General features: G+C 34.2%; 1 protein-coding gene across 1 annotated transcript in view; it reads right to left on the bottom strand.

The window, feature by feature from the left end:
* PCDH15 (protocadherin related 15) overlaps positions 1-21348 on the bottom strand; it is a 1226762-nt gene that overhangs the window by 145596 nt on the left and 1059818 nt on the right. Inside the window, exons 21-22 of the mRNA XM_049790532.1 lie at positions 14600-14905; positions 7496-7720 (exon numbers count right to left, since the gene is read on the bottom strand). Of these exons, the coding sequence (XP_049646489.1) occupies positions 7496-7720; positions 14600-14905 (531 nt within the window). The remainder of the gene's footprint in view (positions 1-7495; positions 7721-14599; positions 14906-21348) is intronic.

Raw genomic sequence — 21348 nt, 5'->3', positions numbered from 1 at the left:
CAGTGGTTAGGGAAATTGCTTTGCATGCAGCTTATACAAGTTAGATCCCTTGGGAGTACATATGGTCTCCGACTCCACCAGAAGTGATTCCTGAGCATAGTAGAGCTAGAATTAAGCTCTGATCACAGTCAGTTATGTTCCCAAACACAAATATATTAAAATAAATTGATATCATTTTCATATTGATACAAATGATTAAATTACTTTCTCAAAATGCATCACAGTACAAATATTGTAGGCTTAGATATTCTTACAGCTGAGAAACAACATAAATTTTAGTATTTTAATGATTATTGTACATCTATTGATTTTTGTTATTTAATAATATAAACTTTAATATCAATATTGTGAGGCAGATGTTCTTTTCTTAAACATTTACTTAACTTTTTCCAACTTTAATTCAGATATAGGTGGTAAATACGATATGGTATTTTTAAATGTTGGTCTTTATTTCATGTTACTTAACTTCCTTCCATTTGACTGCTAAAGATACCCATATCATAGTTTAATGTCTTTGCCTTAATCAACTATATAGTTGGTAGAAACGGGCTCATAATTCTATAATCTCTATAATAATAGCATTACTTTCTTATCTATTATAAACTTTCTAGAGAATTCATATCAATAATCTAAAAATAATGATTATAGATAATATTTTATTTTAGTTTACTTATTTTACATTAATTATTAAAACTTGTATGGTTCTGGGCATTTTGTTTCATCATCTCTGAATACAAAATTGAATTTGTTATTTGAATTACCTTCCAGGTCATAATTTTATCACCTAATATTTAAAATAGAAAAAATACGATTCTTTTATATATGATTTAATGCAAGTTTTTTTCTGGACACTTTGTAAAATGGTCTTATTGTTATCTATTTTAATGAAATAGAAGTTTCTTTATGCTCACCAGAGTTTAATTTCGAACTATGGATGCAAAAATTCTTCAAACTGATAAAAGTTCTTAAAGTGTAAGCAAAGTAATTTCCTCACAACCTCTTTGAAAAAGAAAGTTTCTGTAAAATTAGTAGCTTTAGAATTTGAACCAGTAAATGACCTCAGAAGTTTTTCATAGTGAGGAGAATGCTCCATATTGATCCTGAGATTACAAGTCGGAAATAAATGCATGCCGCATTAGCAGCATTCTTTCTCCAATTTTCTTGTAGAGTAACAATTTAATGATTGAACATCTTAACTACAGGAAAGTACATCTTCTGGGTTCTTTAAATTGCAACTTAAAAAGGTTAGGAGAAAAGGAAAGCTAGAATGATTTATGTTTGTGCAGAGCCAAACAAACTCTTTGTGTTTCTAGAAATGTTTTCTCCCCATTCACCAGCGTATGTAAATCTTAGCAATTCATGTATAGTTTTCCAATTGCTTAAAGTGCTAAGAAGGGACAATTCTTTCAAACGTGGTAAAAACACTAATGAATTCTTTAAAGCTATTTCTCTGCCTCTTATATATTCATTCAAATAAATAATATATATTAATTTAATATGTAATAGATACTAATGTAAGAAAATTATATATATATATATAAATTCAAGTAAATTTAATATTTTCTTTAATACTAACTCCTAGTGGTCTATTGGGTACTAGGAAAGGGCTTACCTATTGAGAATGGAATATATAGTTAATTTGCTATTTAGTAAATCATCTGGACATAAGTAGGTTTATTAGCATTTACTTTGATATGTCCAGAGCATTAATATATTTCCCATTTTAATCCTTTTTTGATGACCCCAAATAGTCTTGTTTTAAAAAAAAATATTGCTCTAATCCTTGTCTCCTAAGCCCCAGCCAAAAAGATAGGTGTAAGCCCTGAGTACAGATGAGTGTTTCCCCATATTAAAAAAATTAATAAAAGTGTTTTTTACTAGAACCACGACCAGACAGTATACATCTTGGGACCAATAAAAAAGCCCTAATTTAGGGTTTGAACTATGACTTGTACAATAATCATGATCCCCAGTCCCAAAGGTCTGACAGAGACAACTGCAACAGAATGGGGCTTCTGGAAGCACAAAGAAAGACGCTATCCTAGGTGCCATCCTAGATTCAGTGCAAAGATCAAGATCACCAACCACAGAAGATGGATTAAAATGACACTGAGGTAACAGAACCTCTGGAACCACAAAGACTGACTTCATCATAAGTCCCACCTCAGGATCTGTGCAGATACTGAGACCTCTAAACACAGAGCTCTGATTGGATCACCCTGGACAGAGCAGTAGTCTTCCACACACCAAAAAAAAACCACCACTGGGAGAATAAATGATCCTGAGCAAAGTCTAGAGCTGATCCCATGACAGTATACTCCAAGGACGGAGAAACCCCTTATTTCTTAGGCCAAGTGAATTCCTTTTCGAATGACCCCAATATTTACTGTGCCAGGGCAGGAGGGGAAAAAAAACAAAAATACAAAAAGCACAAAACCTTGGTTATTTTATATATATATATATATATATATATATATATATATATATTTTACCTTCATTTATTATTGTTATTATTATTTTTATTTACCTATCTATTTTGGTCGATTTCTCTGTTTGGGTGTGATTATTGAAATCGTTGTCCCCAAATATACTTATTTTTTTTCTCTTCTTTTCTCTTTTTTCATTATGTGCTATGCCATGTTTCTTATTTCAAGACCATGGCGTGTTTTTGGTTTGTTTGTTTTTGTTTCTTTCTTTTTTTTTTTTTCCGTCTATTTTTTTGTGGTGCTTATCGATATAGCTGGAGTCCTCACTGGATAATTAACACTTTTTTTTTTTTTTGGTACTGGTGGAGTGTTTCACCTTCTTTTTCTCCTTCATCTCCCAAATCGATGATGAGAGCCTCTAGAAGGATTCCACCCATTTTTGGAGTATTAGACTCTTACCCCAGTTTATATATCTTCTCTTTTTCCGGCAAAACCATGCAACTTGAACTAGCTAGTCTTGCCTACAGATAGAGGGGGAGATAAAGGAGGAATCAAGACCAAACAGGTGCAAGACTACTAGATAGTGGGTTGGATACAGAGGGGACCACATATTCTAGCCGCCCTGGGGGTGAGGGAAGAGGAAATGGGAGGTAAGACAAAAACGGAGGTGTAGGGAGGACAATCTGGTGATGGGAATCCCCCCTGATTTTATGTAAATATGTACCTAAAATGTTATTGTCAACAATATGTAAGCCACTATGATCAAAATAAAAATTATATTAAAAAAAGTGTTTCCATATATTAAAAAAAATATGAGTAAATGTATTTGCAGGTATATTTTTTAAAAAATAGACAAAACTATTTCCATGCATCAAATAAAACCATAGCTGAGAATGAAATGTATCACCAGTACAAATTAAGTATGAGCTTTTGGGTCACAGAAAAGGAGATGATAGAAGAGTTAAGGCAATACTTTGTGAGAGAAACTGAAGAATTCTGAACACCACTCAGCATCCTGGATATTACCAAACTCTAAATGGTCTGAGCAATATGGTATCCTCAGACTCTCACTTTGAACTGCAAAGAATCAGGAGGAGCAACTCCACTCCACCCCAGGGTTCCTGAGCACCGTTTTGGAGATAACCCCAAACCCCAAATAATAAATTTTTATAAATTTATATATCCTGAATTCAATATAAAATAAACAGAAAAAAAGCTGCTTTGATTAACCACAATGTTTACTTAAATAATATTTTTAAGTAAATATACCGAGGAATATAACTTGCTAGTGAGATTTCAAATTAATGATGATCTTTCATTAAAACTAAAAAAATAATATTGGGAATAGGTAAACAGTACAGTAGGTAGTGTGCTTGCTTTGCAAACAGCTACGTGATTCAATTCCCAGCATCCTGGATGATCACTCAAGCACTTTTAGGAGCAATGCCTGAATGCAAAGCAAGCAGTATCCTGTGAGCACGGCTAACTGTTGCCCCATCACCAACAACAAAAAAGAAAAACAAACAACTAAGAAAGAGAAAGTAATTTTGTTTTATATAGAGCAGCAAATGGGAATTTATAGTTAGACAGAATTTGGACTTTGGTGGTCTTTTTGGTAAAAATCACACAGAATAAAAATAAACCTCTAAAATTCTGTAATATTATACATCAATAAGCATTCAAGGAAATATTACAATCAAAATGTGTTCTTAATGTTAAAAACATATTGCTAAATAGGAAGATAACATTGACTAAATTTGATAAAAATTATGGAGTTTAAGATATAATTTCCCAATTATCTAGCATGAGGGACTGTTTATACAGTATTAGAAATATTTCTGACTCATGACACCGTATGTGTGAGATTGTTGTGAATATTGGGAAGTTAAATTAGACAGATTTCTCTAGCAAACTCATCAAATTTCAGAGTTTCTCAAAAAGTGAACAAAACATACACTGTCTTCTGTTTCTTATATCACAGGTAAGATAAAATAACATGTATTTTCTATGTTATTTATTAACAACTCAATAGATAAGGACAGATTTTTCTCTAAATTGTATGCCTGACGCTACTAGAATTCTAGTTTTATTTTATTTTCTTTGTTTAATAAGTTGGTTGGTTCTGGAGTCACACCCAGTGATTCTCAGGGCTTACTCCTGGTTCTACCTGGAAGTACCTGAAAAAAACATCAATGAGTGCTTAGGGGATCTTTTTTCCCTCTTTATAAAAGTAATTTCTTTTGTCTCTGCTCATTTTCAAAGAGAGATCTTCAGATGATTTTCCTGTGGTGACTGTTTTGGTAAAAATATCTCTTAGCAAATACTATGCAATTATGTTATCAGCATAACAGCTTTTCAATACTTCAAATAAACAGACAGAAGAAATTTAAGATGCATGGAATGCTCTATATATTTCTGCAAAATATGAATTGTACTTCTTTATTTTCTTAAAAATAAATAGAATCATATTGTCATATTCATGTGTCTCAAAAATCCACAGTAGACTTATAAAGTTCTCTTTATGAAAATCTCATCATGCTTAGGCTACAGCAAAGAAACCAAATGCACTTAGAAAAATGTTCTATAAACTTTATAACCATGTTTTATCTAATTACCATAAAAAAGAAAAAGGTATGCTATACAATTATTATATGTGTGTACAATTATTGATGTTTAAAATAAAATTGATTCTTTTATTTTTTTACACATGTAGGAAAATTGTGTAGATAAGAAAAACGACTTTGGGGGGGTTGTTGGGGGGGGCACACCCAGCGATGCTCAGGGGTTACTCCTGGATCTGCGCTCAGAAGTTGCTCCTGGCTAGGGGACCATATGGGATGCCAGGGGATCAAATCTGTGTTCATCCTAGGTCAGCCTTGTGTACAGCCATGTTCAAAGCAAACGCCCTACCACTGTACTAGCACTTCGACCTCAGAAAAACTTGATATTTTAAAAATAACTTTAAGCTCAGTGGTTACAAAACTGTTCATTCTTGGGTTTTAGTAATGAAATGTACATCACCTTTCACTAGTGTAAATTCAATTTTTGACTTGACCTAATTACAGGGATCCTCAAACTTTTTAAACAGGAGGCCAGTTCACTGTCCCTCAGACCATTAGAGGGTCTGACTATAGTAAAATCAAAACTTATGACTGAATTCTTATGCACACTGCATATACCTTATTTTGCAATGAAAAAACAAAACAGATACAAATACAATATGTGGCCCGCGGGCCATAGTTTGAGGACCACTGCATAAGATAATGTAATATAATCAACAAAAATATGATTAGTACTTTTCTTTTCATGATAGAGTCATCCCATCAGTAAGCAACTATTTTTTGACTATTTTGAAAGTTTTTGAATAAGATAATAAAGTGGTATGGAACATATTATACCAAACTTCTTTATTCTAAAATTGAGGCTCATTTAAGACACAGCTTGCTTTATTCAGATACTTATTTTTACCAAATTATCCCATAAAACTTTCAAGAAAATAAATGTAACTGAAATTTAAGGCAGCAAAGTAAGAATTAATGAGGGTTCACTATTATCAATAACACCCATTGCAAGAGAAAAACCTCTACTGTATTAATGTCGGCATTTTGATCTAGGAAATTAGGAATGAATTTATAATTCTTTTCTTATATATTGGCCCAAATTTCAGTAAATGGATAATTTATTTGTTTTAAAAAGTATAATGTTCAATTCTATCAATGCATATAGAAAAGTAAGAGCAGACCAGATTATGGTGACCAGCATTTTAATCTGTCAGGAGCCATTTTGTTTTAGTTAAGTCTTTTTGTCAAGGCTCAGTCATTTTGAATTATATATCTATCATGACATTGTAATTCCTATCAATATTTTTCTAGGTTATTTTCTTTATTTTGTCATCACAAATCTCACACTGATCAAGACTTACTCCTGATTCTGTGTTCAAGCTTCACTTTTGTGCTGTACCTATAAAACCATACACCATATCAGGAATTGAACCAGGATTGGTATGTGCAAGGCATACATCATAAACCCCATTTTTTCTCTTGTCTTCCTAGATACTTTTGGAAACAAAGCTTAATATATATAAAAATCAGACCACATTAGTGTATCAAAACTGTATTTTATAATATGAATCGAACCACCTCAAGCCCAGTGATTAGTATTGTCCCCTTCTTTCACAGGGCTCAAAACAATATAAAACATTGTATCAGGGATTTTTCAACACATCTGAGAATGGGAAGGGTTGTTAGAAATAAAAGTAGAGCCACAGGAGGAAAATAATATTGTATGAGCATTTGTAGATAACTCTGAATCAAGTATATCAAAAATTTACTGAATAAATCTTAACACTATTAAAATTTTTATCAGTAATAACTTCATGTCGATTATAAAGTATAAAAAAATATTTTAGTTGTTTGTCAATCAATTGAAAAACAAGAAAGTTATGTACCAAAAAGCTTTTAAGGAGCTACTTCCAGTAATAACTGGCCAATCATTAAATTAGTATGCCCAGTGCTGCAGTTGGAGACTGCATTAATGTTTAGGTCCAGCATTTGTGGAAACCACTGAGGCCATTTTGATAGTGCTTGGAATTATGAGCAGATGAAACCTCTGTTTTACACATAAAAAAATAGACTCATTCACTCTGTTTCCAACCCAAGTGATGATTTTTTACTGAATTAAAATTTTTAGAGGAAAATTAAATTAATCACTGTAATAAAGTTTTTGGTATATTATAAAACATTAGTTTTTGCACATCCATGCTGTGTTTGTAAAGCTTTCTGTTGAAGAAATATTCAAAAAAATAGAGTCACCTCTGGGACTTAATTTTTTTTTCTAATTTTAGTCTGGATATGCCTGTTTTATTCTAAAATCTTTATATAGCCAAGAACTAAATGGAATGTGAGATTTGTTCTAGAATGATCAAGTGTAGTCAGTGGTAGCCTTAAGACCCATTGCATGTCTGAATTTGGTACCACTGTGTTATTATGAAATAACAAAATCAGATATTGTAGGTACACGATAAAATTTGAGACTATAAAGTAGGTAGCAAGAAGTTACCTGCCTCTTACCTTTACAATCACTGTGACCGTAGCAATACCTGGTGGCATTGTCCCATATATATCAAAGGCTTCCACTAGAAACGTGATGCTTGCTTCCTGGTCCGGAAAGGATTCATAGTCCAAACTCCTTAAAAGAGAGAGTTCTCCAGTAAATGGATGTAGTGCAAAAATATGCTTCACTTCTGGGCTTCTGATTCGATATGATACATTTGCTCCAAGGTCAACATCTTTGGCCTGTAACAAGTTAAACAGAGAATGGCTATGTCAGTGGTGTTAGCAAAATAAGAATGTGCATTGAAATCATGTGTCAGTGCCTAGGGCAGCATGAATTCAAGAAGAACAAAAAAATATCTGCCTTCAGAGAAAGACATGTTAAGTAAGAAACCTGAGAGGGGCAGAAAAGGAAGCAAATCCAGACACCCAAGAGATTTTTTGTCATTGCTGATTTTATTATCTAATTAATGTCTTAAAACTTCACTAATTGAAAGAATCACACTACAGCAAAGACATAATGGACACACACATTGTTGTTCATTATTTTATGCTAATTATATAACTTTGAAAAACATTACTTTATATTTAAAAATAAATATGCTGAGAGTCCTATATCCATAATGGGTTTTTTTAAATTATTTAAGAAAGCTAAAGAAGCATATAGTAATGTCTGCTCATAAGTCAATGATTATGCATTTCTTGGGATCATTTTACTGTATTTCCCATTAGTTAACTAATATTTTTTGACTCATTGTTATTCACTGGTTACACAGGGGGATAGAAGATGAATTAAACACAGTTGTCTGTTCTCCAGGTTACTGAGTCAAGAAATAAGACAAAAAACACAGAAATAGAAGGGTAAAAATGAGACTTCTCATGAACATTGATCAGAACTAAAAGTGATATATAGTGACTGAAAGAGTAGATTTGTATGGAAGGATGCTCATCTCATTAAGTAATTCGTATTAATAAGCAATCCCGATTAGAAGTTTGAAATGGAGCCAAAATAGGATGAGGGCTATAATGTTTATTAGGATATACATGAAGCAGTGCAAGCACCACTTTTGTGAACTTCATTAATGACCTTCCCAATATCTGATGGGCATCACCCTACAAAGCAGTAATTAGAGCAGAGATTTGTTAATCTACTTACTGCCTAAAATATTACTTATATCCACTTCATTTTAACCTATTTAACCTGGTAAGGAACCATTTTTATTTTCTGCTTTTCATTCTCTCAGTCTCTGTTCTAGAATTTTGCACCAGTTTTTTGTTTCATGATCTTGAATAATTGATATTTTCTCTGCTTAAATAGCTCCTCTCTCTGTTCACAATTTAGAAAGCAATTTAATTTCAAAACTTATCGTTTTTTTCTTTAAGACTAGGTTAGAAGTTCTACCTGGAATCTCTTAAGTACCTCTTATTGACATATTTATTTTCTTGTCTATTAGCTATTGTTAAGTGATGGAAAACTTTTTGAATTTAGAAAATTCATCTTGTTCACATTTTTAATTACCAAAGACTAGAAGATAACATGGAATCAAGTAAAATATGTGTGGTATATAAATTGATAAGTGAAGGCTGGAGCAATAGCAAAGTAGTAGGGCGTTTGCCTTGCACGTGGTTGATCCAGGACAAACTGGGTTTGATCCTTGGCATCCCATATGGTCCTCCAAGCCAGTAGCATTTTCTGAGTGCATATCCAGGAGAAACCCCTTAGCATCACCGGGTGTGGCCCAAAAAAAATAAATAAATTTAGAAGTGAATAAACTGATACCTGGAAAAATACATGGAGAAACTCTATTGCTTTCATTGGTTTACTCCTGTCTCTATCCAAATTATTAATATCTGTTGTCTATGGTAACACTTACTGAATTTAGTGATAAAAAATAACAAGATTCCTGAAGATGATGTTTATAAAATTAAAGTTTGTTACAGCCAATAGAACAAGATTTATCATTTATTCAAAATGTATATTGTAGACTTTCTCTGTTAGTCACTACATAAAATGTAGTTTCTCTAGAAAATCAATTGAATTTCAATCTAGAGTTTGGGGTAATATAGCTGATAATTAAAAAGGGGAGTGAAAGAGAAGCACTAATAAAAATAAAGTTGCTAGGCGAGATAGGATAGCAAGAAGACTCTTGTTATCAAGGGTTGTATCCAAGAACTTCAAGTTCCCCTGAACACTGCCACAAGTGCTACCAAGTAGCAACTCAGGAGTAAGCCCTAAATGCTGCCAGATATGGTCCAAAAACTAATAAATAAATAAGATTGAATAGGACAATCATCAGCAATACAGCTAAACTATTATATATATATATATATATATCAATTGATTCAGGAATTGTAAGGATGGTTCAAAGCATGCAAATCAATAACATAATATACCATATTTAAAAAAAGGAAATATAAAGCATATGAGCATATAAATAAATTCAACTTAAGTTGTGGGGTTTTTGTTTTGTTTTTAGGTCACACCAAGTGACGATCAAGGGTTACTTCTGGCTATGCACTCAGAAATCGTTCCTGATTTGGGGGACCATATGGGATAGGGGGAATCAAACCGCTGTTCATCCTAGGTCAACCATATGCAAGGCAAATGCCCTACCACTCACTACACCACCACTTTGGTCCCAAACTAGTTATTTTTTTAACAAAAATCCTAGTCATAGCAATGACTATATTTTTATAGATTCACAGTAAGAATAAATTTAACCATTCAAAATTATAATATGGCAATCAGAATATATTAGATGTGGAAAAAGTCTAAAACAGCAATGATATAAAGCAGGGGTCCTCAAACTTTTTAAACAGGGGACCAGTTCACTGTTCCTCAGACCATTGGAGGGTCTGACTATAGTAAAAACAAAACTTATGAACAAATTCTTATGCACACTGCATATATTTTATTTTGCAATGAAGAAACAAAACATACAAATATGTGGCCCGCGGGTCATAGTTTGAGGACCACTGATATAAAGTATCATTAGTAATAAATAAATATGTAAAAGGACAGTTTAAAAAATCAATATTTAAAAATTTATTGCTTTTCAATATATAAACTTTAAGTTAGAAGAGAAGGAAACAAAATAATTCCTGATACAATTCTATTGTAATAATAAGTAGTTAGAAATAAATAACAAAAATGGGTGTCAGAGAGATATGACAGCAGGTAGGACATTTGAATGTGGTTCAGCCCAGATTTGATCTTTAGCATCATGTACTGTTCCCAAGACCTCCAAGTATAATTATTGAGTGCAGAGCCAATAGTAAGTGCTCAGCAGTGCCAGGTGTGAACCAAAAACAATAAGAAAAAATATATCAAGTAGCCAAAAATTAAAAGACTTATAAACTGAGAATTATATTAATGTTAGAAAATGTCATTAGAAAAGGAATGGGCCCGGAAAGATAGCATAGCGGCGTTTGCCTTGCAAGCAGCCAATCCAGGACCAAAGATGGTTGGTTGGAATCCCGGTGTCCCATATGGTCCCCTGTGCCTGCCAGGAGCTATTTCTGAGCAGACAGCCAGGAGTAACCCCTGAGCACCGCCGGGTGTGGCCCAAAAACCAAGAAAAAAAAAAAAAAAGAAAAGGGAAAGATAATTTAAGTTCATTAATTAAAATCTTTAATAAAATACAAAATGAACACCACACCCTACCCAAAGCATTCTTAGTGTAGTCACTATCAAAATTCTAATGTTCTTCTTCAAGAAAATAGACAAATAATACTAAAATTAATATGAAACCAGTAAAGATCACAGAGAGCTAATATAATTCTGAGTCAAGAAATTGGAAGTGTTACAACCTTCCATTTTGTACTACTACCAAGAATAGTAACAAAAATAGTATAATAAAAGTCAAAATAAGTACACAAAATGTAATACTTTAATATGTGATAAAGATGATGTGAATATAAGATGGAGAACAGAATGGTATTTAGAACTTGTGATCTAAATTACTACCACATACCATGTAAAAATGTAAATGAAGGGCCAGAGAGGTGGCGCAGCAGTAGGGCGTTTGCCTTGCATGTGGCTGGCTGACCTAGGATCGACCACATTTCGATCCCCTGGCATCCCATATGGTCCCCCAAGTCAGGAGCTATTTCTGAGTGCATAGCCATGAGTAATACCTGAGCATCACCGGGTGTGGCCCAAAAACAAGCAAACAAATGGAAATTTAAATCAAGAGGAAATAAATATTGGATGTTAAGTCAAAAATTAAAAATACACTGAATAGCATGTATTCCTGTATCTTGACTTTCCTTATGTATATATCATTATATGTATAATGTATATATGTATAATGCATATAATCATTAAAATGAGAACTTAACCTATGTGTATTAGTGATAGTCTGCTTGCCTGATAGTATGTTTAGTATATCTGCCCTTCATATAACCTGCCCAGGTATAACCCAAACCCCATAAAGTTCTCTGAACCCTACCAGTGTTATTCTTTTATGTAGAACCAGGATTAAGTCCTAAGCACTTCAATGTGTGGAACAAAAACAAAAACAATAAATAAATAAAAAGACATTTCAATGAATATGAGAAAATATTTGCTTACCATACTTCTATTAAAATGGATGTCTTTCAATATTTGCAAAATAGTTGAAAAAATTAAAACATCCGCACAATAAAGGTAATTAAAATCAAATAAAATACTTTACTAATGCAAAACTTCACTTAGTCAGTGAGCATATAAAATACTGGTTATAATATATTATCAGGAAAATAAAATTCAAAAATGAGCTGTCCCTTGTCTTTTGATCATGAGAATGGACAACATTTAAGTAGTTTGAAAGTCTAAGTCTGCAGAGAAAATTTAATTTTCTTGTATTATTTGTATGCTTGTAAATTGCTTCAGTCAATGAAAACATCATGAAGAATTTTACAAACAGTAAAGTAGATTTACCATTCGATCCAAGAATTCCACTCGTTGGCCTCTATCTAATAACATTTATTTTTAAATCGTTATTCATATATAAAATATATCTATGTTTACTAGTGAATAATTTGGTAACTTAGAATTTTGGGGAAAAAAGGACAGATTGAGCTGGTATAATAAAAATACACACCACATATACCACACAACATACACTCCTACACACATATGTTCACTTTTAAAGTTCAGTAAAAGAATAATAAAATCTTTTCTTTTATGACAACCTGAAAGTAGAGGTAATTGAGTGAAATAAGTCAAAAGAAAAAGCAAGTAACAGGTAATATACTCAGATATATGATGTAGAGAAGCAAATTAAAGAAACTTCTGAGGGCTGAAGTGACAACACATTGGATAGGGTATTTCACTCATAAGTAGCTGACTGGGTTCTATTTCTAGCATCACATATGGTTACCCAAACATGCCAGGAGTAATATCTAAGCCCAGAGAGCCAGGAATAACCCCTGAGTGCTCCCAGGTGTGGCCCCAAAACAAAACAAATAAAGAAAAATTATATACTAATGAAATCAAATGCAAACTATCCCTTAGTTTCATATCAGTGCATTAAGATTACCAGAAATCCAGGGCATCAGCAATCTAAAGTGGTGATTGTCTGATGAACCATGGCACAGGAATGTTGACTCTTCATTAATGAGTGCACTACAGTAACTTAAAATTTTAAGAAGCTGAAGCTTATATGGTGACACCATTAAATTAATAAAAAAATTTGTCTTAATAAAAAAGAATATTTCAAAATAAAGTCAATTATTACTCATAAGTAGTTTTATTTTTAGAAAATACAGGAATAGATACCCAACCTATAACGAGTTGTAAGGTGGAGACCAGTTGCACTAGGATTCTGGGGGGTAAAGGAGGGAGATGTGGGAGACATGCTAGTAACAGGAGTGGAGGGAGGACAACATTGGTGGTGGGAATGCCCTTCATTCATTGTCACTATGTATTGTAAATAATTCTGTGTAACGAACTTCAGTCACAATAAAAAAATAAAATTAAAAAAAGAAAATAAAGGAATAAATATATGTTGTTTATATATCTATCTAATTATGCATCTATAAAGTTGTTGAACTCAAAAATAATTGTCAGGATATGTATAGATTTATTTTATGGGTTAGAGAGGGTGTTTTCCACTATACCAGTGTTGCATTGATTCTACTCTTTGATCTATAGCCAGGTGCCATTTTCAGAGTGTTGAGAGAACCGTGGTGGCAGAGACAGAGCCAACTTCAACTTTGTGCAAGCAAATATCTTAATCACCTTAATATCTACTAGACCCTACATAGAGATTTAATTTTTTGTTTTTAAAAGTTAAAAGTTCATAGCTAGTCCTGCCTCCCAGTTAGAGGGGAAAATAAGGGAGGCACCAAGACCAAACAGGTGCAAGACTACTAAGTAGTAGACTAGGTACAGAGGGGACCACATATTCTAGCAGCCCTGGGGGTGAGGGAAGATGTTATGGGAGGTAGGACAAAAACGGAGGTGTAGGGAGGACAAATTGGTGATGGGAATCCCCCCTGATTTTATGTAAATATGTATCTAAAATATTATTGTCAACAATATGTAAGTCACTATGATCAAAATAAAAATTATATGGGCTCGGAGAGATAGCACAGCGGCGTTTGCCTTGCAAGCAGCCGATCCAGGACCAAAGGTGGTTGGTTGGAATCCCGGTGTCCCATATGGTCCCCTGTGCCTGCCAGGAGCTATTTCTGAGCAGACAGCCAGGAGTAACCCCTGAGTAACGCCGGGTGTGGCCCAAAAACCAAAAGAAAAAAATAATTTAAAAAAAATTAAAAAATAATTTAAAAAAATTAAAAAATATTTAAAAAAAAGTTAAAAGTTCAGCTATCACTAAACACTTTTATACACTACTGTACTCCTAATTTTCATCATAATTAGATAATATTACTTTTGTTACTAATATCTATGAAGATTTTTTAATTTCTTACAAATGTACCCTTTCTTTCAAAATGTGTATAGATGTTTAAATATGACTGAGAAATTAAATACATTTTAGAAATATTTATAATTTTCCTACTGACATTGAGATTATCTGGTTTTGCATATTTTAATTCAATTAATAAGGCAACCCTATACTAATACATGAATAAACATTAAAATGTAGAATTCATGAAACCTTTGGTTTTGCCACTTACCTCTATTTGAAGAAAGGTGGTTCCAGCTGGCAGATTCTCTTCAACTACCACAGTATATGTTGAATTGGTGAACACAGGACTGTTATCATCAATATCCAAAACCTTGATGGCTAGTGTCAGGGTCGAATGACGAGGATGTACTGCTCCATCTGTTGCCACAACCACAAGTTCATAGTAGTCCCTTACTTCTCTGTTAAGCTTTACTGCTGTGTAAATGCTTCCATTGGATGTAATACGAAAAAGGTTGTTGAAGTTGCCCAAACTGTAGTATACTTGACCATTTATTCCAGCATCAGGGTCTGTTGCCTAAATGAAATTATACACAGTATATTGTGTTATGCTGTTGATAAATGCTTCCCAACCGGAGGTGATGAATCAAACATTTTTAAATAATTAGCATATTTCCCTATGGGGGAAAAAAACTTAAAATGAAATAAAGTACAAAACCTAAAATACACCAAAAATATACTTGTATTCCTTTTTTTTTCCTTTTTTTCTTTTGGCCACACCCAGCAGCACTCAGGGGTTACTCCTAGTTCTGTACTCAGAAATCACTACTGGAAGGCACGAGGGACCATATGGGATGCCAGGATTTGAACTACCGTTGGTCCTGGGTTAGCAGCTTGCAAGGCAAACGCACTACTGCTGTGCTATCTCTCAAGCCCCATTGTATACCTCTTTTATGATAATATACTTGGCATAATTGGAATTAATAATATAAACAATCAAATGTTAAGATAATGAATTATTATTGCCATATAATTAATATATATAGCATATAAATACCATGAATTGGGGCTGAAGAGCTAACATGGAGGTAGGGTCTTTGTCTTGCATGCATAAGGATGGTGGTTCAAATCCTGGCATCCCATATGGTCTCCAGAGCCTGCCAGGGGTGATTTCTGAGCATAGAGCCAGGAGTAGCCCCTGAGCACTGCTGTGTGTGACCCAATAACCAAAGACCAACAAAATAATTACATACATACATACATACCCTGAAGTAAAAAAAAATCTTAGTGTTTTTATTCTGTATTTACTTATTTATTTATTTACATTTTATTTTCTTAGATTTGGCATAGTCCAGTAGTACTAGGGCTTTTTCCTTACTCTGCTCAGGAATCTCTATGGCAAGGGGACCCAATAGGGTGCCATAGATCAACTCTGGCTTAACCCTATTTAAGGCAAGAGCCCTGACAGCTCTATATTTTTAATAAATCTGTAGATCACAAGTAAAACAGGTTTAAAAAAATTAATATGTGATCCTTCTTAAGGCAAGGGAGGAAAATCCATCATCTCCTTGCTTGTCTGAGCCATTAACTAAATAGAGCTCCCGACGCTATAAGATTGGACTGTCCAAGTTCCTTTTTTTTTTTTTTTTTTGGTTTTTTGGGCCACACCCATTTGATGCTCAGGGGTTACTCCTGGCTATGGGCTCAGAAATGGCTCCTGGCTTGGGGCACCATATGGGATGCCGGGGATCGAACCAAGGTCGTCCTATGCTAGTGCTTGCAAGGCAGACACCTTACCTCTAGCGCCACCTTCCCGGCCCCCCAAGTTCCTAATTAATGTGAAGACTTTCCAAATTCTAGAGAACACTGTTTCTTTTGTTGTTGTTGTTGTTTTGGTTTTTTGGGCCACACCCGTTTGATGCTCAGGGGTTACTGACTAAACGCTCAGAAATCACCCCTGGGTTGGGGGGGACCATATGGGACACCGGGTGAATAGAACCTCGGTCCTTCCTTGGCTAGTGCTTGCAAGGCAGACACCTTACCTCTAGCGTCACCTCACCAGCCCCAGGACACTGTGTTTTAAACTAATATTATAAGTATCTGATATAAAGGGAAATTATGCCATTGGAATAAAATAGCTCTTCAATTAAATTTACTTGATAAAGTTATTGATGGGGAACAGATACAAACCAAGTTGTATATAACTGACAGATCCAAATAAAACTAACATTGGTTCCATAATAACTTGAAAACAGCATTGATAGTGCATAATAAATTAATTTAAGCATATCTTAGATCTATGAACTACATGTCAGAGGATCTCAAAAATCTCCAAACTTTCATAAACTATGTTGAATACTCTCTCCTAAAGCAGAAGATACATTGACTACATCTTTAAATTAATCAAATTAATGGTGGCTCAAGTCCTCTCAAACAATTTGAACTCCTGTTCTTTCCTCAAATATTGTATTACTCTAAGCAAATGTTTATTAGTTTTGAAAGTCTGAGCCTCTGTGGGTCTCATAATATTTCAAAGACAAGGGTTAACTAGTGTAAAGGAGTGGCCCAACATGAGAACCAACAATTAGGACAAAAAATGTCACTGTAAGGAAACAAAATTAGAGAATTACCATGTTCAGAAAAATATTGAGGAACACTGCTCTCAAGCAATCTTCTGGAAGCTTCTAATTTTAAGGACTCTTCTGTAACATGGGGACTATATGTAAAGGAAGATAAACTCATCTCAAGGACCTAATTCTATTTATTAAGTTTCTTTGTCATGTAAAAAAATGTATGTATACATATAAACACACATGTGAGGTATAAAGACTATTATTATATTGCTCATAGCTTCAAATTGTAAATTTTCCTTAAATTTCTGATTAGATCAATGCCCAAAAATGTCCTGTATTCAAAATTACCTTATCAAGAAATGATCCTCTTATCAATCCAAAAAATACGCAAAATAAGATATTCCAAGACATACTTTTTCCAAATCTGTAATAATTTCAAATTTTCAATGTTCAATAATTGGAGATAAATTTAGCATTGCATGATAATAAACTCCAGGCTATTAATTCATAGTAGTGTATTAAAAAGCATGTTCCCAAGTAAAATAAATTTTGAAAAATCCCCAATGTATTATACTTATCACATTGATTTCACTTATATACATATCTGGACTTGAACCTTGCTTGGAATAGTCATCAACAAGGGTGTTTTGTTTTGTTTTGTTTTGTTTTGTTTTTGGGTCACATCGGCAGCACTCAGGGTTACTCCAGACTCTATGCTCAGAAATCGCTCCTGGGGACCAGAGAGATAGCATGGAGGTAGGGTGTTTACCTTACATCCAGAAGGACGGTTGTTCGAATCCCAGCATCCAATATGGTCCCACATGCCTGCCAGGGGCGATTTCTGAGTGCAGAGCCAGGAGTAAACCCTGAGCACTCCTGGGTGTGACCCCCAAAAACAAAAACAAAAACAAAAAAAGAAATCACTCTTGGCAGGCTCAGGTGACCATACGAGACACCGGGGATCAAACCAAAGCCATTCCTGGATCAGCAGTGTGCAAAGCAAAAAATCCCCTACTGCTGTTCTATTAATCCTGCTTTTAATACTAATTTCTATATGAGTAAAAAATGATACTTTCTCTGCCAAAAAGCCATCAAGCATTTTTACTACATTAAGCAATATTTAAACCTTTAACACAGCCAAAAAGCCAAAATTATATGCTGCTTTCATAGTATTTCAATTTATTACAAACCTCACAACCCCAAAATGCCTCCAAAAGGTATGTGTCTAAAATGTCTGTAATTATTCACCAGCCTCAGTACTCATTTTCAAGTTCCAGTTTAAACTCACTCTTCCAAAACATTTTAAATTACTCTGACTTCCTCAAATTTAATCAAGAATCTCCTGTTGTGCATGCCAGTAATTCCAAGCACATTTCTTTACATACTTTTAATATTTTTAAAGTTGTATATTTATTATGATGATTATTTGTGTAAACTTCCTTATTTTTAACACAAGGGTCTAAGATTTTTCTTTTTATTGAATATTGATTTTTTAGAAAAATACCCAGATTGAAGTGTCTCTCGCTATACTATCTCGCCAACCTCATATAGATCATAAATAAAATTTGCAAACAAAACATATAAACAAGATATTAGTTATGTCATAATTCTTATAGTATAGTCACAATTCCACTTTTGGGCTAAATAAATCATACAAAATTTAATTAAATAGACACTAGCACAAATGAAACATAATACGTAACTAATATTAGAACAACACAAATCTGCCATGGCATACATACACTTTTAGGGGAGCTCAGCCCACCAGATGTGTCATCATATTTTCCTGGTGGAGAGTACTGAATAATCCCCATGGGGTACCACAAAAGGCCCACTAGGGAAGCCTTTTTTGCCTGCGTGGATGGTTGAGGAATTTCCAAAGAGATGTTTGGCATTATATTTTCGATCATTATTTGGTTATCTCTCCTTTGTAAATCTCGGGCATAATTGTGGCCTCTATCAAATAATTCGGCTCAGAAATTCCAGCACCAAAGATTACTATGAGAACCCCTTTTCTGGAAAATAGCCTGCCTTAAAAATAGAGACAATACTTTTTCTCTTTTTTCAAATATGTCCTTGTAGCTGCAATTTCTGGGTATCAAGGGCGAATGCAGATCCTGTCTATTGTCTCTCCTATACAAATAGGGAAACACATTTTAGGGGATTTGGCTTCTTCCTTTACTTTACCTATAAAACAATAAAACCCAGCTCAGTGAAACCAAGTTCCTAGATATTTCCTACTTCCTCCTAATCCTAATTGTGCATTTGAAGTAAGTTTGCAAAAAGCTGCCTTGAGTTGTAAACTTCTCCTTTGTAACTTAGAATTTTTATAGTCACACCCATAGCTTAGGTATTGTCACTGTTGTACTTTGCTTTGTGATTATAATTATTCTTCTCTACATCTATGGCTAGTTTTACTATTATAAATTCCCCTGCTCAAAAAACTAAACTTGTAGTACTCCTGCCAGAAGATGTGTTACCCACATACTGTGTCTGTGGTTTCATCATTTCATATTTTATATTTGGTTTCTTGTGCTCCCACTTTTCTCTCCTGAAGTATTTTGCTCCCCACTAGAGATGCTGAGACAAAAGATGCCTGCAGTACAAATCTACCTACAGTGGTATCACAGGACTAAAAAGAAAGATCTAATATCACCATCCATGTTTGCAAATTACTGATCTACATGATTACTAGGAAATTTATTCTAACAAAAGACTAAATTGAATCAAACTTCAATTTCTTGATGATCATCATATAGTGTATGTATCATATTAGTATTTCCCAAATTGCTGCATTAATGGAGTTTCCCTTGGAGACTTACCAATGCACATTAGTTCAGAGAACTGCTTGACTCTAGAGCATATTTCTTTTTTTTAAATTTTTTATTTAAGCAACTTTATTACATACATGATTGTGTTTGGGTTTCAGTCATGTAAAGAACACCACCCATCACCATTGCAACATTTCCATCACCAATGTCCCAAATCTCCCTCCTCCCCACCCAACCCCCGCCTGTACTCTAGACAGGTTTTCTATTTCCCTTGTATATTCTCATTATTAGGATAGTTCAAAACGTAGTTATTTCTCTAACTAAACTCATTCCTGTTTGTGGTGAGCTTCATGAGGTGAGCTGTAACTTCCAGCTCTTTTCTCTTTCGTGTCTGAAAGTTATTATTGCAAGAATGTCTTTCATTTTTCTTAAAACCCATAGATGAGTGAGACCATTCTGCATCTTTCTCTCTCTCTCTGATTTATTTCACTCAGCATAATAGATTCCATGTACATCCATGTATAGGAAAATTTCATGACTTCATCTCTCCTGACAGTTGCATAATATTCCATTGTGTATATGTACCACAGCTATACCACTCCTAGGAACAGCGGTCCTCAAACTATGGCCCGCAGGCCACATATTGTATTTGTATCTGTTTTGTTTCTTCATTGCAAAATAAGATATATACAGTGTGCATAAAAATTCATTCATAAGTTTTGTTTTTACTATAGTCAGACCCTCCAATGGTCTGAGGGACAGTGAACTGGCCCCCTGTTTAAAAAGTTTGAGGACCCCTGCTAGGAACACAAAAGTACAATAAAAAAATCCCTTCCTTACACCTATATTCATTGCAGCACTATTTACCATAGCAAGACTCTGGAAACAGCCAAGATACACTTCAACAGATGAATGGCTAAAGAAACTGTGGTACATATACACAATGGAATATTATAGAGCATATTTCTTACCTGTGCTTCATTTTTCCAAGATAATGAACATTTAGAGTGGGGCTCCCTCAGAGATTTTGGGGTACACTTGTACCAATACTCAATCATCTAGCCAAGTGGCTTAAATTGTATAGCTTGTGTGGGTATGTGCTTTTTAGGAACACTGGTGCCAGGGACTATGCCTGATGTAGGAGGGAAGGACATTTTAGCAATAGCAATTTAGCTCAGGGGTTACTTCTGGCTATGCGCCCAGAAATCGCTCCTGGCTTGGGGGGACCATGTGGAACACTGGGGGATCGAACTGCGGTCCATCCTACACTAGCACTTGCAAGGCAGACACCTTACTTCTAGCTCAAACTTCCCGGCCTCAAAAATAGTCTGTCTTTTTTTTCACTCTGAGTCACTTACTCGTGAAGTTGGTAGAAGAAAGTGGGTAAACAAACTATTTCCTTTAAAATATTTTTGCAAGTATGCTTTATGGAATGCTTACTTACTTCGCAATGTAAGCTTTCTCCTGTACCTATCATTCTTGTCTGAGTCTTGAAGGTGGGTCATTGGGTGAGGGCACAATATTATAAAGCTTACCTTTTAATCTATGACTTTCCTAATAATATTAATTTTACCCATCTTCCATAATTCAGTTTCTCTCCCTGAGCTGTATTTGGCTCTGGGTACTACATCAGTTGTTACTGAAAATCCCTAGGTTATTTTATATAATAGTGTTTT

This window comes from Suncus etruscus, chromosome 17 (genome assembly GCF_024139225.1).
Source record: "Suncus etruscus isolate mSunEtr1 chromosome 17, mSunEtr1.pri.cur, whole genome shotgun sequence".
NCBI lineage: Eukaryota > Metazoa > Chordata > Mammalia > Eulipotyphla > Soricidae > Suncus > Suncus etruscus.
The sequence above is the reverse complement of the archived record's forward strand: the minus strand, read 5'-3'. Positions and strand labels throughout refer to the sequence as shown.